Source organism: Electrona antarctica (assembly GCF_951216825.1).
Source record: "Electrona antarctica genome assembly, contig: scaffold_117, whole genome shotgun sequence".
Lineage (NCBI taxonomy): Eukaryota > Metazoa > Chordata > Actinopteri > Myctophiformes > Myctophidae > Electrona > Electrona antarctica.
The window spans coordinates 168,193-192,171 of NW_027637944.1; the positions used below are offsets into that span (position 1 = coordinate 168,193).

The following is a 23,979-nucleotide window of genomic DNA, read 5'->3' on the forward strand; positions in this document are numbered from 1 at the left end:
TGTGCAGTGAGAGCTGTTCCCCCGGAACCCGTGTGGCCAGAAGGAAAGGAGAACCTGTCTGCTGCTTTGACTGCATTGTTTGTTCTGGGGGAGAGATCAGCAATGAGACTGGTTGGTTTACATCAAGTACTGCAGCAATGTACAGTTGTTTATCTTTAGGACAATATTGTACTTGTCTTAACCTTGCCGTCTTTCTTAGACTCTACAGAGTGCACCAGTTGTCCAGAGGACTTCTGGTCCAGTCCCCAGCGTGACCACTGTGTCCCTAAGAGCCTGGAGTTCCTCTCCTACAATGAGCCCCTGGGTATCTCCTTGACAAGCATCTCATTGCTGGGCACACTTATCTGTGCCATTGTCCTGGGAATCTTCATCTATCATCGAAGCACACCCATGGTGCGCGCCAACAACTCCGAACTCAGCTTCCAACTTTTGCTGTCACTCAAACTATGTTTCTTGTGCTCACTTCTGTTCATTGGCCGTCCCAGACTCTGGACTTGTCAGCTGAGGCATGCAGCATTTGGGATCAGCTTTGTGCTGTGTGTCTCGTGTATCCTGGTAAAGACTATGGTGGTTTTAGCTGTATTCAAGGCCTCCAAGCCTGGGGCTACAGACATTATGAAGTGGTTTGGTGCTATGCAGCAGAGAGGAACAGTTCTGGCTCTTACTTCCATCCAGGCAACAATCTGCATAGCCTGGCTTGTGTCTGCCTCACCAGCTCCTCATAAAAACACACAATACCACAGCGACAAGATAGTCTATGAGTGTGATGTGGGATCAACAGTTGGTTTTGGAGTGTTGTTAGGTTATATTGGTTTACTGGCACTCCTGAGCTTCCTCCTAGCATTCATGGCACGCAATCTTCCAGACAACTTCAATGAAGCCAAGTTAATCACTTTCAGCATGTTGATCTTCTGTGCCGTGTGGATAGCCTTCATCCCAGCATATATCAGCTCTCCGGGAAAATATGCAGATGTAGTGGAGGTTTTTGCTATTTTAGCATCTAGTTTTGGCATTTTGGTGGCACTGTTTGGACCAAAGTGTTATATAATCCTTCTGAAACCTGAGAGAAACACTAAGAAGTCCATCATGGGTCGAGGAGGTGCAGCCAAGATGTAGAAGCAGAAATTCTATGATAATAAATGTGTAAAATTTTATAACACATACGCCAAAATGACAGCTGCAAACTTCTATTAGGCCGATGTATTCTAGCGAATAATTGGTCAGAATGTTGAGTACCTTGTCTTAACGCTAAGTTTGATGCTTTTTGACCTATATGTAGATAAAAATGTAGCACCTCTTCATTCTCTGGTTTATGCATAAATAATTAGCAAACATACCTTTTAAGCTATAATATTTTGTCTAACCTTTTGTCTCTGCCAGGCCAAAAGCCGAGAGACTATGTTTTCACCCCCCGTCCGTCCGTCCGTCCGTGAATGAGGAGGCCGAATTTTGGGAAACACATTTTTGGATATTACTCCTACAGATTATATGTCCAAACCTCACGCAAATTGGTACAAATGCAGTATCTCTATAGTCATGTGATCAGGTTTGCAGGAGTGGTCCGTTTTGAAACACCTCAAGTCATTACCTCATGTCTGATTGCCGCAATACTTTGGCAGGCACATTCCCACTTTGCAAAGGAAGAAATTCCATCCTATACATTTTTGAGTCGTGCAACCACTACTCTTATAGAGAGCTTTGTGTGTCTCTGGCTGTGTCCGAGCAAGAAAATAGCGTTTGGCTGATTTTCATCACCAAGTGTCACTGTTGTGCAGCCTTGTACACTCTCAGAGTTATGGGGGTCCTTGAAATTAACGTTTCAAGGATTCATTCTTGAATGTTTAATGGCCCACAATGGAAACAAGCTTTTGTGGCTTTTTTGTGTCACCCATTTGGCATGTTTTGGCATGTCTGTACCTCGTAAATCGTCAATATAATCTACAGTCAAACAATCAAAACAAGTAAAAGAAAAACCATCAAGAGTGATATATAATAATAATTATAATAATAATAATGTGTGCATTGGCAACAAATAAATCTTAAAATCTAGTACTATTGTTTTTTTTGTCAGTAAACTGTATAGCTGGTCATGGAAATAATACCACACTAAACACATTAAGATTGTCACATCTGTTAAACATGTTAAACATTACATTAATCCCCATTTTGTCTTCTGCTGCACAAACACATACGCACACAGACACACGCGCGCGTGCGCACACACGCACACACACACACACACACACACACACACACACACACACACACACACACACACACACACACACAGTATATATGATGATTTCGGGTGTGACAGTCAGTGCCGTCTCCAGGCACAAATCAGCAGGAGGGCATTTTTTTTTCCAAACCCCCCCTATGTATAATTAAGCAATAAGCCACGAGAGGTCTCAGGTTACCAGGTATTTTACAATGGCTGGGGGCGTAGGCAGACCCGACGCGCAGCGGAGGGTCTTCTACCCTCCCAGCCATTGTAAAATACCCGTTAAGCTGCGGCCTCGAGTGGCTTATTGCTTTTCTAAAACGGTTACTAACATATAGCAATATTAACCTAATAAAACTATTAAATTCACAGTAGCTACGCTTTGCGCCACCAGAGCGAGCCACATCGCTTTCTTGTTTTGCTCAAGGACAGTCTAAGAAGGACGAGACGCGAAGACCGTACGGGTGACGCCATGTTGCTTATGGTGCTCCATGGAAGGAAAGAAACATGCGCAGTTGAGACCAAGGAAGCTGAACGCGGAAGTGTTGGCTGCATATAGCCCATTGCGCATGTTTCTTTCCTTCCAAAGCAACATGGCGTCGCCCGTACGGTCTTCGCGTCTCGTCCTCTTTAGACAGTCCTTGGTTTTGCTAGTAGGCTATGTGACGGGAGAATAGCGCTTGATGTCTTCATAGTCACATTCACAGTCATATGAGCCGGGCGGTGCTTAGACGCCCGCACGGCATGGGTTTGTAAGACAATCAAGCGCTCCCCTTCCCCAGTAAAGCTACAGAGATGCGGTCACGTGACGGTAACCAGCCAATCAGAATCAAGTATTGGGACTAACCGTTTTAGAATAAATAGTCGCCTATTAACAAAGTGATGCATTAACAACCTATAGAAGGCAAAATATTCAAAATTTCATCATGCTTTATCTAGCATGTGTTGTGTCAAACTAGGGGGTTTTCATGATGCTGAATCAATTCCAAGCATCAGTTTTGCAAAAAAACACTCATTGGGCTTAAAACGGCAGGTTGTAATTGGTATGGTCACATATTATGCCAATTATGAAAATTGCTCAACATATGCAAGTTAGCATCCGGCAGTTTCTACATGCTGGGGACCCATACTAAACATTTCTAACATAAAACCTTGGTGTACTCAACATGTCCGGGTTCACAATGGGGCTCTATGGGCTGGCTACTAGACTAGTAAGTGATGTTTGTTTAAATATTTTTAAATAGTGATCTACTGATCATCATCATTGCTATAGACCAGAGCAGTGGTTCCCAAAGTGGGGTCCGGGGACCCCCAGGGGTACTTGAGGGAGTTCCAGGGGGTCCCCAGTTAAAAGATAGTTTGGAACCAAATGGACCCTTATGGGTCTGTACCGTCTGTAACTCTGAGAGTGTATACAAATGAAACCAAATGGACCCTAACAGGTCTGTTCCATTTGTTCATATAACTTGCGTGTGGAGAGGGAAAGTAAAAGCCACTTTTCCGTGTGAAAATGCGCGAAAACACGCGTGCACGAGGCACATGCACGCGCATTTTTGCGCGCGCGCTATGAGTCCAAATCTGTGCTCCCCCACCTGGAAACAAAGTTAGGCGCCCCTGGGCCAGACCCCTGATGGCACCAGGAGGAGGAGACCTGTCCTCTCTGCACTGGCTGCCGGTCCGGTATAGAATACATTCTCTAAAGCGGTTAGTCCCAATACTTGATTCTGATTGGCTGGTTTCTGATTAGAAAAGGAAGGGTTGTCCGCACACTGTGATTTTTTGATTTAGTATAACGTTTCGACCCTTACGGGTCTTTGTCAGGTATGAGTACAAAACATCAAGTAGGCGTATTATATACAACAGCATATGGGCAAGCTCTATTGCAATGAGGGAAATCAAGAAAGACACACCCACCGCATCTGAAAGGATGTGGCTGCAATTAGCCCTATGCTAACTCTTTAGAACCCAAGTAGAATAGGAAAGTATAGAGGTGCAGACAAAATGAATAATAAGCTGCAAACCAGTAAAAATATTGCAAATAATACAAATACTGCCTACAAGAGGAGACCATAACACAATAGCAACAAAATAGTAAGGTACTGCAATTACAGTACAAAATAATGAGGACACAGCGACAACAAAAATGGCAAGAAGAATAGTGTACACAAAGTTAAAAGAATGAAAAAGAAAAAGAAAGAATTATCCCAGAAATGGTTTGACATCAAATTCCTCATTCAGCCCATGAGGAGCCATAGTGTTAAGTGTATACTGGTTTCTGATTAGACCATGTAGTAAATCTCACGATAATCCACACCTTCAATAACTTTATATAATTCCCAGCTGCGTTACATTGATTCCGCAGCTCTGTAGCTGAGATGGGGTTTGTAAGGCAATCAAGTGCTCCCCCACTTGATTGCCTTACAAACCCAGGCCGTGCGGGTCGGAGACTCCCGCTTTGCGTCGTGTCTCACTATGCCTCTCAGCCATTATAAAATACCCGGTAAGAGAGAGCTTCTTGTGACCTCTTGTGGCTTATTGCTTCATCAAAACCCTAATTTTTGTCTACAAAGCCCTAAACGGGCTGGCCCCCTCCTACATCACTGACCTCCTATCAAAGCACCAGCACTCGCCCAGCAGTCTGTCATGACCCAGGCGGATATGTTGATCTGACCCCCCATTCCAAAGCACCCGCGCTCGCCCAGCCCTTTAGTGTGAGGTCGCTTCTAATACTTTCTAGACATGCAAACAGACTTACACTGTCTGTAAAGATCATGAGTATTAATTAACTTAAAGCAAAGAAATGTAATATAATAATATATTTCTGGTTTTGGTGTGATTATTACATAATTATTACATAGACAAAAGGTTGCATGATTTATTCATAGGATGATAATTATTCCTGGAGTTGTAAACATACAGTCTGTGAGAAGCTTTCAAAGTTGACTAAAAGTAAAACATGCAGCAATTTGCTGATGTTCACCTCGTTTTTGCATAATTTATGGAAATTATGCTAATTAGGAAAGGTTGTATGACTTCACAATGGTAACAGATGGATTTCTGCACATCACTCTTAGATCACCTTTATAAGTTACCTAGAAGCAAAGTTATTGCCATTTCCGTTTTTGACAATGTATTAGTTAATTATGCTAATTAAACATGCTAAACCCAACAGAAACATTTTTAGACATGTTTTTTTGGCATTCTGGTAACCCCAAGAATCAAGATATACCTGTCTCCAAAAATTAACATTCCAAAATCACAGGCATCAGAATCTGATTGATAGGCTCCCCTACTAATAACTTTATATCATTCCCAGCTGCGTTACATTGATTCCGCAGCTCTGTAGCTGAGATGGGTTTGTAAGGCAATCAAGTGCTCCCCCACTTGATTGCCTTACAAACCCAGGCCATGCGGGTCGGAGACTCCCGCTTTGCGTCGTGTCTCACTACGCCTCTCAGCCATTATAAAATACCCGGTAAGAGAGAGCCTCTTGTGACCTCTTGTGGCTTATTGCTTCATCAAAACCCTCATTTTTGTCTACAAACTAAAGCCCTAAACGGGCTGGCCCCCTCCTACATCACTGACCTCCTATCCTATCCCCCCTCCATCAGGACCTATCAGGTCAGAAGAATGCAGTCTCTTACACATTCCACCACCAAAAAAGAGGCTCAGGGGCGACCGCAGCCCCTACACTTTGGAACATCATACCCCTTAAATGGTAAATGGTGCATTTATATAGCGCCTTTATCGAAGGCGCTTTACATAGATTGTGCATTACATTCACCCACACATTCATACACCGATTGCGGCGGAAGCCATGCAAGGGTCCAACCAGCACATCGGGAGCAATTTGGGGTTCAGTGTCTTGCCCAAGGACACTTCGACATGTAGCCAGGAGGAGCCGGGATTCGAACCGCCGACCCATGGATCATTGGATGACCTGCTCTACCTCTTGAGCCACAGTCGCTGCCTTGCTGTTAGGACTGCTCCCTCCGTTGAGTCTTTTAAATCACAACTTAAAACCTTTTCATATAGAGCACCGAAGTCCTGACATCACTGCCCTCTACTACCAGTAGAGGGTAGTGAGCGCCATGGTTCATGTATGTTTTTAAAAGCATTGTACTCTCCGTAGGGGGATTTTAGATCGCCTCATATAAGAACTGTGTTTGAAAAATAAACCGATCACCCGGGCCTTTTCACTCATATGGATATGAAGCATCGACTGAAGGTGGAAATGTACAAATATACCCAAAGAGTAACAAAATAAGCGTTAGAAACGAGCCAAACAACCCAGAGACTACATTTCCGGGTAGGCTGCTTCTGCCCGCAGCCCGTCGCACAACAGAAACTGAACGTTAATTACGTTTATTTTTATTTTTATTTTATTGATATATAATGTATCGTGGTTAGTACGAGTCGAGTCACCACCAGCTGAGCTTACGTCAACGAGGAATCTCAGGAACGCAATATGTTGACAGCTGGGCGTGACGTATATGCTCAGCGACATTGCATTCATATGTAGTTTCAAGGCTTTTGCGGTCACATTAATTCCATTTTCTCTAGAAACTGGCTGTATCAAATATGAATGGACATCATTAACGACGCACAGCCACTCCCCTGACAGAAACGCCGAGGTGGTCGGTTTATTTTTCAAACACAGTTCTTATATGAAGCGACCTAAAATCGCTGTTTGGGGATCTCAATGCAAATAAACAAATACATGAACCTGGAGATTGACGACCTCTACTGAAAGTGACGTCAGACTTCGGAGCTCTATTCACAAGCCTTTGAATCCCCCTCTTGATCCTGCACTTTTATATTTTATATTATTTTGCTTTAATTGCCTGTTGTTTCATTGACTGTCTTATATTATATTTCTGCATTGTATTTTACTGTATTGTATTGTACTGTATTGCTCTTTTTGATATATTGAAGCACTTTGGTACAATGAGAGTTGTTTTTAAATGTGCTATACAAATTATTTTGATCTGATTTGATTTGATTTGACATAACAGGACTTTGATATGAAAGCATTGTTGACGTATGTTAAGCCCTGCCTCTTCTTCGGCCTCTGCCTTGCTAGGGTGTTGATGTGTGTTGAAGGTGTGATCGATGATGTTATGGCATACGTTGGCTCAGGGGATGGCCTAACACTGTGTATAAAAATGAGCAACAGGACAAAGTGTTTGGAAAATGGGTTAAACAGAGGAGGTGCAGTCATGAACGCTTCTGAAGTTATACAACTGATTCCATATGTGTACTTGTGCTTGATGTTGTTCTCTTCATTCTCTCCTTTGTCTTCCTCACCTTCCTCTTCTTGTGAGTTACAGGCACAGTTTAAATTCAACAGAATTTACAAGGCTGGGGACTTTATTCTGGGTGGCTTGTTTGAAATCCATTTATCCTCTGCCTTCCCTGAGCTGTCTTTCACCTCCAAGCAACAGGATCTCATTTGCTATGGGTGAGTATCACAGCAAGCAAGAGAACATTGTTTTAATATAGGCATATAGCATCATAGGATTATTTGATGTAGTTCTACAAAGATAAATTGTCAAGGTTACTGTGGAACTTTGTCTGTTAGATTTGACATTCCCGGGTTCAGAATGGCCCAGACCATGGCTTTTGCCATTACTGAGATCAACAGAAACCCCAGCCTTCTACCCAACGTGACTCTGGGATACAGTCTCTATGATACTTGTCTCACTCTTGGAGGTGCATTCCGTTCAGCTTTGTCATTGGTCAGTGGGAGAGAAGAACAATTTCAACTGAATGAGAGCTGTGTTGGCTCCCCTCCAGTGCTTGGAATAGTGGGTGACTCTCCCTCAACACATTCAATTGCCATCTCTAGTGTATTAGGTTTGTACAGAGTGTCCTTGGTAAGTTTTTTTCTTTCACCATCACCATTTTAATTGGCCATTCTTTTTGGCTATTTTAGTTTATTTACAAATCTAATATAATGATAAACAGTGTAGTCTTTCTACAGCCTGATAAAGAAAACAATATTTACTTGTTACAGAGCATGTAAGTGGAGCTGGCAGACTTTGAATGGAGCATGGGGGGCAGTAGATTGCCACATTGTATATTGTTATACAATGTAACCTTTTAACCTTTTAACTAGTTTTCTAATAAATTTGTTTTTACTTCTGTTCTGTAAAGCGACTTTGGATACCTTGAAGCGCTATATAAATCGTATATATTATTATTATTATTATTATTATTATTATTATTATTATGTTATTGCGTTGTCTTATGAAAAAGGATAATGTTTGTGTTTTTTCGTAACAAAGTATAACCTAGTGATTGATTAGGGGTTAACAACACACCATGCAAGTTTTAACAAACCTTGCATGGTGTGTGTTTTTAGCCTTGTGTAGCGATGGTGATATCACTGCGTGGCAATATGCATTGCAATGCAAAGGCAGATGAAGGCTGGCTACGCAAGGCTATAGTGTGTTTTGTTGTGTGTTGAAGGGTTCGTATACGTGTTTGTCAAAAGACGGCATTGTGTTTCTGAACCAGGCCTCCTGATGGCTTAAGCTGCCTCTGTGTGTTCGCAGCACACAATGCAGTCCCTTCTCTTTTTTTTTGTATGTGAAAATGTGAACCGAGCGGAGGGAAATCAAGCTGAGTGGTGGTGAGCGATGTTGAGCATTTTAGCGTGGGATTGAGCAGGGAAAGTGAGTTTAGAGTTTCACCCTGCTCTGTTCCACTAACGTGCTCTGCTTGTTATGGGGAAATTATGTAAGGCATACATGGGCAATTGGCGGTCCGGGGGCCACATGCGGCCCCCATCTTCACTTAATGTGGCCCTAATATTGGAATACTGATAAAGTATATTATTTAATTTATGTTATAATTCCAATCATGCAAACATGACTGGCTTTAATTACTTTAGTCTAAAATATCTTTCAGGATTCCAATTCCAAAATAGCAAAAAAAAATCAGGATTTAAATTAAACTATAGCAAAAATAGCTGATCTACAAGCTCAAAACGCGTTACACTGCGACGCGTTTTGAGCTTGTAGATTGGCTGTTTTTGCTACGACCGTAATATGCAATGTGACCCTCTGGAGTGACTGTATTTAAATATAGTGGCCCTCTCCATCTTCAAAGTTGCCCACACCTTCAGGCTGATTAACCACCTCCGCTGTCGCGTCAGTGGTTAATCAGCCTGAAGGTGATTTATCTATAAACAATGACCACTCAGCCATACATTATCCCGCTTATTACACGGCTACTTAATACATAAATTAATAAATTGACCCAAAACAAAACAAAACGACTCATATTTCCTTGCTTACGGTAATGAAAGTATTCCCATAAGTGGCCGGCGTCTGCCCAGCTGCAGCACAGTCGGAAAACAAGGAAGTGAATTGATCAAATAGAATCCATTTTCGGGTACTGCACCGTCTATTTCTCGCTGAAATGTTTTCAAAAACCTTTTGGAGAGCAATGTTTTGCTGTAAAGGACACTGTGTGTGTGTTTACATCATGGCTGTCATGTTGGAAACAGCAGTAAATCAGCGGAACACAGCAGGTGCTCCGAGGGTTTGTTTTGGCATCGGTGTGTTATAGAGCGGAGCAGTCATTATCCAGAAATAACAGTCTGATGAATTCGGCGATTGACCAATCAGAATCAAGCATTCAACCAAGCCGTGTAATAAAGAATTATAGTACCGTATAGGTATATTACAGAATATATCTTTTGTGTATTTTTCAGGTAAGTTACTATTCCACGTGCTCCTGTCTGAGTGACCGGAATAAGTTCCCATCTTTCTTTAGAACAATCCCAAGTGATGCCTTCCAGGTGAACTTCTACAGACAAAACATCTGTTGGTATCAAGTAGTACACATCACTTCCCTTTATTGATATTGCATATCGCCTCTCATTTCTTTGTGTATAATACTGCTGGAGCTGAAGGGTTAGGTTTAGGGTCAGCATCAAAAGAAAATTAATGTGGGTTATACGCAGGAGATTCACTGATTTTACACTACAGTATGTGCATAATCAAACTAAGCAGGTCTTATCCCACCATTCTTCATCCATCAGGTCCAAGCTATGCTCCAAATTATGAAGCGTTTTGGGTGGACCTGGGCAGGACTGCTATTTACTAATGATGCCTATGGCCGAAATGCTGCCCAGTCATTCCAGTCTGACCTGGCCCAGTCTGGTTTTGGTTGTCTGGCGTACGTGGAGGTTCTGCCCTGGGACCACGACCCAGCTGAACTTCAGAGGATTGTCACTGTGATGAAGACATCCACAGCTCGTGTGGTCATTGCCTTTATATATGTGCCCTTTACGGTTCATCTCATGGAGGAGGTTGTGGGAAAGCAATTTAACCACTTTCTAAATAAATTAAAATAATAATAATAATATAATAATATAATAATATAATAATATAATAATATAATATAATAATATAATATATATATATATATAGCCTAAAAATTTATATTATAATTTTTCAAGAAATTAAGAAAACATTATATTTTTAAAACAAAGCAATACTGCCTCATCAAAGTTGGTACTGTGAATTTATATTGTATATTGTCAGATACTTACGTGAGAGGGGTGGAGACAGACAGACAGACAGACAGACAGACAGACAGCCAGACAGACAGACAGACAGACAGACAGACAGACAGACAGACAGACAGACAGACAGACAGACAGACAGACAGACAGACAGACAGACAGACAGACAGACAGACAGACAGACAGACAGACAGTTTGAGGGTCCAATGGAGTTAGCTGGTTTTGTCAGAGGCACTTTTTAATACTTTTCATTTGAATTCGTTCAATATGTTGTGAATCAACACACAGACATGAAGGGTGTTCAATAGCATTGAGTTATATACCGTATAGGTGGTAAAGCAGAATGTGACAGGTCTGCAATGGATGGCCAGTGAGGCCTGGACAACAGATCCTAAGCTCCTGACTCTAGACTTCATGCCGTACCTGGGAGGCACCCTGGGCATTGCCATCCGTCGTGGAGAGATACCAGGTCTAAAGGACTTCTTGTTAAAAATCCATCCCCACAATGGCCATGACAACAGCCATGAAAATAACATAGTGAGTCTTTTGTTTCATTTTTTAAACCCATTATGTACGGGATCCCCTTTTGTATCTATACCTTTCAGGACGGGAAACCCCTTTGTGTTAGTTGTTGCTATGTACATTATATAGCAACATATATTTTTTTGTCATTTTTAATTAATATTTGATGACATTTTTTATTTAAAAGGCCTTTTTAGAATCGGCCTCAGTCCTAAATGGGTTAAGTTGCAATGTTGTGTTCATTCACAAGCTTTGTGCTTTAGAGAATTATGCTTTAAGTTTTCACTGTGTTTCTTCAGATGAGGCGGTTTTGGGAGCACACATTTCAGTGTAATTTCCCCCCCCTTCCGTCAGAGTGGGTGGATGCTGGTGGAAGGGTGTGTACAGGACAAGAGGACCTAGCAACAGCAGAAGCCGCACTTTTGGATGTATCTGACCTCAGGCCAGAGTACAATGTGTACAAGGCTGTGTATGCTCTGGCCCATGCCATCCATGACATGTTGCATTGTGTGCCAGGAAAAGGGCCTTTTATTGGGCACAGCTGTGCCGGTTTGCGGACAATACAGCCATGGCAGGTGTAATGTCATTTCACAGGTTACATATGTTTCTAGTTGGGTTCAAATTTAGACTAATAATGATTTAGGTTTGCCTGGTGTCTGGGCCAATCTGACTATATATACAATTTGGATCTTTTCATAACAGCAAAAGGCCAAAGGGTGTACACACAAGATTACTAAAGACACTTGTCATGATGGGGCGGAATAATTATGAGCCTGCAGTAGTCATTCAATTGTTAGTTTTAGTTGTTTATTATCACACAGTGGACAGTTGTGATTATTACCCATAAACCTGATATGCAGTAGTGTCTGAATAAAGTACAAATTGTACATCAAAATCTATTTCCCTTGTCTATGTACATTGTGCAAGTAATATTTTGAGCAGCTGCTCAAAACACACTTTTATAATTCTGCTCATCACCATGTCTAGCTTTTATATTACCTGGAAAGGATCAACTTCTCTACACCATTTGGTGATCACGTATCGTTTGATGAGAATGGTGATGCTTTACCAATCTATGATGTCATGAACTGGGTGTGGCTCCCTGATGGAAGCACAAAAGTTCACAATGTAGGTGTGGTCAAGAAGTTAGTCTCTGCGGGTGAAGAACTCATCCTGGATGAAGACAGAATCTTCTGGAACTTTGAATCTAAAAAGGTCACTTCAGCTTTCTATAGCTAATGCTGAGCTGGTGTGAATGTAATTCAGTTTGTACAAAATATATCATTCTTAATTTCCTCTGTAGCCACCTCGGTCAGTGTGCAGTGAGAGCTGTTCCCCCGGAACCCGTGTGGCCAGAAGGAAAGGGGAACCTGTCTGCTGCTTTGACTGCATTGCTTGTTCTGAGGGAGAAATCAGCAATGAGACTGGTTGGTTTACGTACACCATGTAGTAATGTACAGTATCTTTAGGGACAATACTGTACTTGTCTGTCCCTTTAACCTTGTCGTCTTTGTTAGACTCTACAGAGTGTACCAGTTGTCCAGAGGACTTCTGGTCCAGTCCCCAGCGTGACCACTGTGTTCCTAAAAGCCTGGAGTTCCTCTCCTACCATGAGGCTCTTGGTATCTCCGTGACAATCATCTCATTGCTGGGCACACTTATCTGTGCCATTGTACTGGGAATCTTCATCTATCATCGAAGCACACCCATGGTGCGCGCCAACAACTCTGAACTTAGCTTCCTTCTCTTGTTGTCACTCAAACTATGTTTCTTGTGTTCACTTCTGTTCATTGGCCGTCCCAGGATCTGGACTTGTCAGCTGAGGCATGCAGCATTTGGGATCAGCTTTGTGCTGTGTGTCTCGTGTATCCTGGTAAAGACTATGGTGGTGTTGGCTGTATTCAAGGCCTCCAAGCCTGGGGCTACAGACATTATGAAGTGGTTTGGTGCTATGCAGCAGAGAGGAACAGTTCTGGCTCTTACTTCCATCCAGGCAACAATCTGCATAGCCTGGCTTGTGTCTGCCTCACCAGCTCCTCATAAAAACACACACTATCACAGTGATACGATAGTCTATGAGTGTGATGTGGGATCAACAGTTGGATTTGGAGTATTGTTAGGTTATATAGGTTTACTGGCACTCCTCAGCTTCCTCCTAGCATTCATGGCACGCAATCTTCCAGACAACTTCAATGAAGCCAAGTTAATCACCTTCAGCATGTTGATCTTCTGTGCCGTGTGGATAGCCTTCATCCCAGCATATATCAGCTCTCCGGGAAAATATGCAGATGTAGTGGAGGTTTTTGCTATTTTAGCATCTAGTTTTGGCATTTTGGTGGCACTGTTTGGACCAAAGTGTTATATAATCCTTCTGAAACCTGAGAGAAACACAAAGAAGTCCATCATGGGTCGAGGAGGTGCAGCCAAGATGTAGAAGCAGAAATTCTATGATAATAAATGTGTATTTTATAACACATACGCCAAAATGACAGCTGCAAACTTCTATTAGGCCGATGTATTCTAGCGAATAATTGGTCAGAATGTTGAGTACCTTGTCTTAACGCTAAGTTTGATGCTTTTTGACCTATATGTAGATAAAATGTAGCACCTCTTCATTCTCTGGTTTATGCATAAATAATTAGCAAACATACCTTTTAAGCTATACTATTTTGTCTAACCTTTTGTCTCTGCCAGGCCAAAAGCCGAGAGACTATGTTTTCACCCCCCGTCCGTCCGTCCGTCCGTCCATGAATGAGGAGGCCGAATTTTGGGAAACACATTTTTGGATATTACTCCTACAGATTATATGTCCAAACCTCACGCAAACTGGTACACATGCAGTATCTCTATAGTCATGTGATCAGGTTTGCAGGAGTGGTCCGTTTTGAAACACCTCAAGTCATTACCTCATGTCTGATTGCCGCAAAACTTTGGCAGGCACATTCCCACTTTGCAAAGGAAGAAATTCCATCCTATACATTTTTGAGTCGTGCAACCACTACTCTTATACAGAGCTTTGTGTGTCTCTGGCTGTGTCCCTGGCTGGCTGTGTCCGAGCAAGAAAATAGCGTTTGGCTGATTTTCATCACCAAGTGTCACTGTTGTGCAGCCTTGTACACTCTCAGAGTTATGGGGGTCCTTGAAATTAACTGTTTCAAGGATTAATTCTTGAATGTTTAATGGCCCACAATGGAAACAAGCTTTTGTGGCTTTTTTGTGTCACCCATTTGGCATGTTTTGTCATGTCTGTACCTTTAAAATCGTCAATATAATCTACAGTCAAACAATCAAAACAAGTAAAAGAAAAACCATCAAGAGTGATATATAATAATAATAATTATAATAATAATAATGTGTGCATTGGCAACAAATAAAATCTAGTAGGCCTACTATTGTTTTTTTTTGTCAGTAAAAAATACCAAAAACACATTAAGATTGTCACATCTGTTTTTAAACATTACATTCATTTCTTCACTGAATGGGCTATCGCCATTTTGTCTTCTGCTGCACAAACACGTACGCACACAGACACGCGCGCGCGCACACACACACACACACACACACACACACACACACACACACACACACACACACACACACACACACACACACACACACACACACACACACACACACACACTGTACTGTATATATGATGATTTCGGGTGTGACAGTCAGTGCCGTCTCCAGGCACAAATCAGCAGGAGGACATATTCTTTTTTTCCAAAGGGGGCACTTAATTTTTCAAACCCCCCCTATGTATAATTAAGCAATAAGCCACGAGAGGTCTCAGGTTACCAGGTATTTTACAATGGCTGGGGGTGTAGGCAGACCCGACAGCGGAGGGTCTTCTACCCTCCCAGCCATTGTAAAATACCCGGTAAACTGGGGCCTCGAGTGGCTTATTGCTTTTCTAAAACGGTTACAAACATATAGCAATATTAACCTAATAAAACTATTCAATTCACAGTAGCTACGCTTTGCGCCACCAGAGCGAGCCACATCACTTCCTTGTTTTGCTCGGCAAGTAGGCTATGTGACGGGAGAATAGCGTTTGATGTCGCCATAGTCACATTCACAGTCATATGAGCCTGGGCGGTGCTTAGACGCCCGCACGGCATGGGTTTGTAAGGCAATCAAGCGCTCCCCTTCCCCAGTAAAGCTACAGAGATGCGGAATCAGCTGGGAATGATATAAAGTGATTGAAGGTGTGGGTTATCGGTGAAATTTCACGGTCACGTGACGGTAACCAGCCAATCAGAATCAAGTATTGGGACTAACTGTTTTAGAATAAATAGTCGCCTATTAACAAAGTGATGCTTGAAAAAGGCTACAAGTAGGCTACAATTATGCAGCAGCACCAACAACAAACAAAGAAATACAAATATGTTGAGCATTATAATGTCTTCTGCATGCATATATTACCTTGTATTTCTATTAACTATTCAATTAATTTGAACATGTATATTTACAATAATCATGGAGAACTTATAGATTTAACATTTGTAAAACATTAAAATATTGGTAGGGTAGGGTACTACTGGCCAATCTGGACTGGAGGGGCACACAATGCAATCTGGGGGGGCAATGCCCCCCAATGCCCCCCTGTAGAGACGGCACTGGCACTGACAGTACAGTACAGTAGAGGGACCCCCTGAGCTTTGTGTGTCTCTAGCTGTGTCCCTGGGTCCCTGGCTGGCTGTGTCCGAGCACGAAAATAGCGTTTGGTTGGTTTTCATCACCAAGTGTCACTGTTATGCAGCCTAATACACACAAACATATTAACTGTATATATGATGATTTCGGGTGTGACAGTACAGTACAGTGACAGTACAGTACAGTACAGTAGAGGGACCCCCTGCTTTTTGACCAAAGGTCATACAATAAAGTGGTGCAACTACACATTTATTGTTATAGTTACTGTACATTAGAACCAGGAAAGCAGTGACGTCTGCTTGACGTCACATACTAACCATAGCAACCATGCTAGTTTTTTTGGTACGAACAAACACAGGTACACGGGTACAAAGCCAGTTGTTGGAGTGGTTTGCACCACTCAAAAAAATAAATCCCCCCTGGATTCCTTGAATCATGACGCAACATAGGCTAGGCCTGTCCATTTTCTAGAAAAAAACTAACTTTTTACTGCTAGGCCTACTCTACTCCTACATCCTACAGATATCGTCTTAGATATACTAGGTCTATATATTTAAAAAGGTTATAGCCATTATTGGTGAAATACATCAATTACAACACAAATAGTCATCAAGAATCATACATATTCTAAGAATCAGTGGAATATCTATATAATGAAACTATGCGTATACACTATAGAGCGCTTGTCACGAATGAGTATGGACGAGGACCCAAATGCAGGCGACAGGAGGCAGAAGCAAACTTAGAAGTGTTTATTAAGTAAACAAAGGTGCTTCCATATACAGGGCAAAGATGGCAGCTAGGTCAAAAATAATAGGACTCAAATACACAAATACAGGACAGACTCCCTTGACAGGGAACTACGAACCAACAAGAACATTATGCAAACACAGGGCTTAAATAGACACAGGATAACAGGGCACAGGTGAAAACAAAATACAATCAACACTAGGATAGGCTGGGGGACTAACAGGACACAGGTGGAAACACTGGCAAAGAGATTTTATATAAAGAGGCGACACTCTCAATAAACCCCATATAGTAACAACCAGCGCCAGAGTGTCCTGCTGATTTTAATTTTGATGTTTTACTGCGTCCAAACATCAGGAACCTTGGCGTCAATTTTGACCAATCCATGCACTTTGACACTCATATAAAATCAGTTACTCTGACATGCTTTTTTCACCTCAGAAACATCGCCAAGCTTAGAGCAATCGTATCACACACGGAACTAGAACAAATTATCCATGCATTTGTTTCCTCACGGCTTGATTATTGCAACTCTCTTTTCACCTGCTTAAATAAAAAACACCATGGACCGCCTTCAAATGATCCAAAATGCTGCAGCCAGACTACTCACTAGGTCCAGCAAATTCTGCCACATCACTCCAATCCTGGCCTCCTTGCATTGGCTTCCGGTAGGGAGCGTTGTCCAGGGTGTTTTAGAGAAGGTAGAAGAGTCTAGGACGTGTGGAGCGTTGTCCAGGGTGTTTTAGAGAAGGTAGAAGAGTCTAGGACGTGTGGAGCGGTGTCCAGGGTGTTTTAGAGAAGGTAGAAGAGTCTAGGACGTGTGGAGCATTGTCCAGGGTGTTTTAGGGAAGGGAGAAGAGTCTAGGACGTGTGGAGCATTGTCCAGGGTGTTTTAGGGAAGGGAGAAGAGTCTAGGACGCGTGGAGCATTGTCCAGAGTGTTTTAGAGAAGGGAGAAGAGTCTAGGACGCGTGGAGCATTGTCCAGAGTGTTTTAGAGAAGGGAGACGAGTCTAGGACGTGTGTTGTCCAGGGTGTTTTAGAGAAAGGGGATGCCTGAAAGGGTCAAAAAAAGTTATAACTATAATTCCCTTGTGGAATAGGAGTGAGTGTGTGTGCGATGTAATTTCAGGTTGATGGAGGTCTGAATATGACATGTGAAACCCCCTGAAAAAAATTAAAATAATAATCATAACTATGTATGCTGTAATATTCCCAACACGGCAAGTAACCACTTTTCCTGATGCATTTTTATTTATTTAGCCTATTTCAAAGTTTTTCGGAAATGGTGCTCTTATTTGGATAAGCACAAAGCAAAGTTTTGTTTTGTTTGCTGAATGGATTGATTTCGGCAAATGATTACTGGAAGAAACCTTTACCGGAATACTCTGTTTAGTCAATCAAAAGTAAACATCAAAATTGTAACACACGCACATAAAGAACATACGCACTTAAAAAATGAAATGAAATGAAAAAGAAAACCAACAACATTGAATTACGCAATACTTTGTGTCTGATTTGTTGTTTATTTGGTTAATTTAGATTAGTACAAATAAAGTCCTGTGTGTTGAAACTTTGCACTCTCTCAGCCAATCTCCTGCTGATTTCATCATGGTTCACAACCTCTGATGACCTTATCAGACCAGTAAGCGCATTACTGAATGACATGTCGTGTGCCAGATATAGCAGATTTACAAGCTCTCAGCACGCCACAATGCAATAAGCCAAGAGCTTATAGATCTGCTACATTTTGTACAACAGAGTCAAACTTAAGTCATATATATATAGCCACTGTGCGGTCACTACCCGCTACTATCCCTTCCTAGACAGGAAGGCCAGACGTAAATTATTGATTCATGTACAGCATCGCAGACAGCAGAAATGCATGTCATCATAACGCAAAGCTGCCTCCTATTGATATGGATCCATATGCTGAATTCAGTGAGTTCAAGTATTCAAGGTAAGACCTCATTCTCATTCATAGATGACATTTAATTAGTAGAAGTATATATACAGTATCACTGATACACAACATAAATATGTATACTAGTGCTACTACTATAGTGTGATGATTACTATAGCTGTTTTAGTATAAATAGTACTGCTACTATTATTATATTATATTATTGTGATATGGATTCCCCTGAGTCTAAAGTATAAAGATTGAATTGAATTGAAAACAATACAAATAACATAAAACTATAGCTGCTTTAGTATAAGGTGTATTAGCACATGTGTTCTTCAACCGGCAACATGCCTTATTGCATATTTAGATTCCCCCCCTCCCTGTTCTTATTATGCTGATGTGGATACTACTGAAAACTTTGACATACTATTATTATTATTACAATTATTATATTATTATTCGTTTTTCTTTTTTTACCATTGTCGTTGTATCACAGTACTTTGTGGACTGCACAAAATTGCATTTAGCTTATTTTACTATGTACAGTATTACACTGTACAGTACATGTATGAGCAGATAGTGACAAATACAACCGTCCTCTTCCTCTTTTTTATCAGTTTTTAATGTTTGTTTTGATCACTGTATTATTATTTTTTACAAAATTGTGTTAAATTGGTACACACATGTTTTCTTTCCCTCTTTATTGTTCAGACTGTACACTTGCAGACTTTATAAGAAGTTCTGATTATGACTCCAATTATGACATAATTGGCCTGAAGGAGTCCTACCCTGCAGGAACGCGGGTCAAAGTGGGGTGTAACGTCGGCACCTGGGGATATATCGACTTAATGTGTATGGACAATGGCTGGAACATCCAGGGCCCCAAATGTAAACGTAAGTTATACCGGAGTTTCCTTTACCATTCAGGAAAATATACCAGACTTGCTGTTTATCTGTTAATCATTGGATCTTTTTTTCTTTTCGTTTTTGAGTGGTGCAACCACTCCAAGGAACAGCAATGTCCGTGTTCACCACCTATGTGACTCGTGTTCACCTATGTGACTCGTGTTAATGTGTGACTCATGTGTGACTCATGAGTACCAGTAGGGGCGCTGTCGTGCCAGAAACAGAGAGAGAGATAGTGTTGCACTGTTGCCTGCTAATGAGAGAGAGAGAGAGAGAGAGGGGGTGATTTTTATCAGGTCATATGAAAGCAGAGAATCATAGCTTCAAATTGACATTGACATGTTCAGTTTGACCCACCAGTTTTGGAGATATGGCTTATAGAATAAATGTCTTGCAGAAAACAGGCTTGAAAGGTTCACTTCTGTGGATTCTTAACGTTGATTGGCATGAAATTGACATGTGAATATGAAATAAAAGCTTAAATATGTAGCTATAGGTGCCTATAGCTACATATTTAAGCTTTTATTTCATCAATTTCAGCTAATATATTTCAGACATGCTCTATGTATGTGAGTCTGCCTGTGCTATTAAAGGACCACTTCACCACTTTTCAACTTAACTTCATATAATTGGTCCTCCTCACAAATGTTCATGATAAAATACAAAATCAAAATTATACTCATTCTGTGTCTCATAAGAGGGCTGTGGGCAGTTCAGAAACCCGTCCACCAGTGACATCATCGTTAGACAGATATTTTTTTAAACAAGATTAAAATATATATATATTTAGATTTTTATTATCGTGAGAACGATGGCTTCCAATTATCGTATTGCAACTTTTCAGGAATAGAACGTCTGCAGTTTCTATTAGCTTGGATTCCCCATCAATGATGTCACTGGTGGACGGGTTTCTGAACTGCCCACAGCCCTCAGACACAGACCGAGTAGAAAAAGATTGTGGCATTTTATCACGATTATTAGTGAGGACCAATTATATGAAGGCAGGTTGAAAAGTGGTGAAGTGGTCCTTTAACTCATTTTGGATACAAATACAAATGTTTTTCTCCTCTGGTAAAAAGCTGGAGGCTGCACAATGGCAGTCGAATCTGGTCACAAATGTGTCAAATGGGAAATGTGTTAAATCTAGGGTCAGTTATGATAGGATATGTACATAATAATGTACATACTTAGTTGTATATTTATATTACTTACATTAATGCATATTCACAAGTCATCTTTTTGGAGTGAATATACCTGTAGTGCCAATATTATTTTTGCTAAACACAATTCTTATGTATGCCTTGCAAAACTATACAAATCCTGTTTTACAAAGATCAACTACAGAATTACTATGATGAGTAAAACACAATTTGTATGTGCACAGTTTGAGATTTGTACAGTAGTTTGCAATTTGTGTAATGATTGTGTTTAGCAGTGCACAAAACACACAAGTTTCTTGTATTTTTCATGTGCCTTTTGCTTTTCAGTGATATCATGTGGTTACCCGGGTGATGCAGAATTTGCAGAATACACTTTTGTGAAGGGAGATGGCTTTGTCTTTGGGGCAGAAATTGAGTACAAATGTGAAACAGGGTAAAACTCATTTGCCTTATTTCTCACTATGCCTCTTTAAAAGGCCCATTTTCAATGTTATCTTCATAATGGCCGTCACTAATTCATAATACGATGTCACCTTTCAGTCTACTGTCTCAGAGGTGGGCTGTGGTCAGTTCAGAAAAACCTTTTATCTATCTATAATCTATAAAAGTGTAAATGCACCAAGTCTCTGTCTGTCTGTACTTCTATACGTCTGTCTGTGTGTAATCCACGTAACTCGAGAACCTTTAGCTCCACCGACTGCAAATTCGACACACGCGTTCCACACCACAGGGGGTGCAGTGCCCGGTGTCGAGTTGTTCGGACCCACGGGTGTCCAGAACCGCCCCAAAAAGGTCTCTGGACCGGGCCCCTGCCCAGCGTCCATATATGGAGCTGGACTGTTCTGACCTCACAACACTCGATATTTGGGCATGCCTGACACAGAACCCCATACTGTATATGGGCATAAAAGGGACACAGACATAATATCTGGGTGGGACATGCATTTCAACTTGCATCGTTCCAACGGGCACCGCTGTAGAGGTCCCACGGGCACCCCAACAAGAGGGCTGAGGCAAGCGAGCCATTCTTAATTGGGCTGTGCGCTCCAGAGGCAAAATCAAGGAAACAAACAGCAAAGGGTGCTGTTCTTTTTCCTTTTTCTTTGCCGATGGGTTCCCAGATTGGTAATAATGACCAACCAAAAGAAGACAGTATTGAAAATGCGTGTTCTCCTTTAAGTTTCTCCATCTCTTTCAAATCATCGACGTTGTACTTAAAAAAAATAATTGCATGGATATTGAAAACTGAGAGATGTGACTTGAATTTGATCATTTATTTGTGTTCATTTCAGTTATCAAATGGTCAGCAGATACTATACACGACGCTGTAATGAAAATGGGTGGGATGGTGTAGTCCCAGTATGTGAAGGTATGTATTATTCACCCGTAATTGCCCAGTTTGGGACACACACACACACACACACACACACACACACACACTTTCTGCCTTTATTGAGTTACAGTGAAGACGGTCAGAGAGAGAATTGGGGAGAGACATATGCAGCAAAGGTCGTCATGAACGGGACTCGAACACGCGACGCGCTGTCAGGCCTATATATGTGTCATGCGCCTGGACCACTTGGCCAGCGGGCGCCGCCATATTAATACAATTAACCATGACCTCATCTCCTACTGCATACATGGGCAACTGGCGGCCCGGGGGCCACATGCGGCCCCGTTTATACTCGTTTATTTGAGGAAAAACTAATCTTTAGGATATAATATTTCAAACTGACATTTGATAGTATTTTAAACCGACGTATAGCTTGTTACGTAGACAGCTCTAGAATTGCACTTTATGTAGTCATAGCACTTTATAGTACACATGTATAATATATTATATAGTATAGTATGTATAGTTTAAATAGATACTCCACTGTTACGTTCTTAGTTTACGCATGATTCATGATAACTACTTTTTATATATGTGATGTATGCCATGCTTTTGTTATTGCTTAATGTAAATCGCTCTGGATTAAGAGCGTCTGCTAGCCCAGGCGGTGGCGTAACCGTCTGGGCACCCGACTGGTAATCCAGTCGCAGTGTGCCGCGGGTTCGACTCCCGAGCCCGACACGGCCTTTACTGCATGTCTTCCCCCATCTCTCTCCCGTTTCCTGTCAGCCTACTGTCTGTCCCTTCAAAAACACCAATAAAAGGCGTAAGCCGCAAAAAAATATCTTAAAAAAAAAAAGAAAGCGCATCTGCTAAATGCCTAAATTGTAAATAGATAACTTTAGACCCACCCCCCCCCCCCCCCCCCCCCCCAGCATAATGACGACATACCCAAAATAGAGACGTCAGGCTTTGTGTTGAGATGTTCATTGGTGGGCCTATAATGCAAGTTGTTGTTTTTCCCTTGTCATGTCATTTTGTCTCTATATGTCCAGCCATAGTTTGCCCCGTGCTAGATGTAGAAGACCATGTTCTAGTGATTGGACTGTCCGGTGAGGACGAGGCGTCTTACGGCTCGGTGGTCCGGTTCAGATGCGCGTCCCGCAATCTGATACTACAGGGACCGGAACAAATCTCCTGTGATAAGAATGGACATTGGAGTGGCGAAGCACCAAGATGCACTGGTACTAGTAGCCTGCAGTAAATGCTTATTTCCTTTCTTATAGTTTCTTCCCCAGGTGCAGTATAGTCCAGTAGCCAAAAAGTGAACCCGGACATGTTGAGTACACCAAGGTTTTATGTTAGAAATGTTTAGTATGGGTCCCCAGCATGTAGAAACTGCCGGATGCTAACTTGCATAATTATGTTGAGCAATTTTCATAATTGGCATAATATGTGACCATACCATTAACAACCTATAGAAGGCAAAATATTCAAAATTGCATCATGCTTTATCTAGCATGTGATGTGTCAAACTAGGGGGTTTTCATGATGCTGAATCCATTCCAAGCATTAGTTTTGCAAAAAAACACTCATTGGGCTTAAAACGAGCCCACAATGTGCTGACATCATCAATTTGTGATGACGGCATTGGCCGCTTGAGTGTTTGTTTTTGCAAAACTAATGCTTGGAATGGATTCAGCATCATGAAAACCCCCTAGTTTGACACATCACATGCTACATAAAGCATGATGACATTTTGAATATTTTGCCTTCTATAGGTTGTAATTGGTATGGTCACATATTATGCCAATTATGAAAATTGCTCAACATATGCAAGTTAGCAACCGGCAGTTTCTACATGCTGGGGACCCATACTAAACATTTCTAACATAAAACCTTGGTGTACTCAACATGTCCGGATTCACAATGGGGCTCTATGGGCTGGCTGGGGCGACTGTGGCTCAGGAGGTAGAGCAGGTCGTCCAATG

At 41.6% G+C, this 23,979-nt stretch overlaps 1 protein-coding gene across 1 annotated transcript in view; it reads left to right on the forward strand.

Annotated features, from left to right (window-relative positions):
• The window catches only part of LOC306918526 (uncharacterized protein), a gene marked incomplete at both ends in the record, with an annotated part of 31,193 nt that extends 17,480 nt beyond the window's left edge, over nucleotides 1-13,713 (forward strand). Inside the window, 10 exons of the mRNA XM_079531425.1 lie at nucleotides 271-393; nucleotides 7,552-7,682; nucleotides 7,803-8,097; nucleotides 9,942-10,028; nucleotides 10,272-10,541; nucleotides 11,088-11,294; nucleotides 11,579-11,854; nucleotides 12,267-12,494; nucleotides 12,583-12,706; nucleotides 12,797-13,713. Of these exons, the coding sequence (XP_079387551.1) occupies nucleotides 271-393; nucleotides 7,552-7,682; nucleotides 7,803-8,097; nucleotides 9,942-10,028; nucleotides 10,272-10,541; nucleotides 11,088-11,294; nucleotides 11,579-11,854; nucleotides 12,267-12,494; nucleotides 12,583-12,706; nucleotides 12,797-13,713 (2,658 nt within the window). The remainder of the gene's footprint in view (nucleotides 1-270; nucleotides 394-7,551; nucleotides 7,683-7,802; nucleotides 8,098-9,941; nucleotides 10,029-10,271; nucleotides 10,542-11,087; nucleotides 11,295-11,578; nucleotides 11,855-12,266; nucleotides 12,495-12,582; nucleotides 12,707-12,796) is intronic.
• Nucleotides 13,714-23,979: the final 10,266 nt, after the last annotated feature.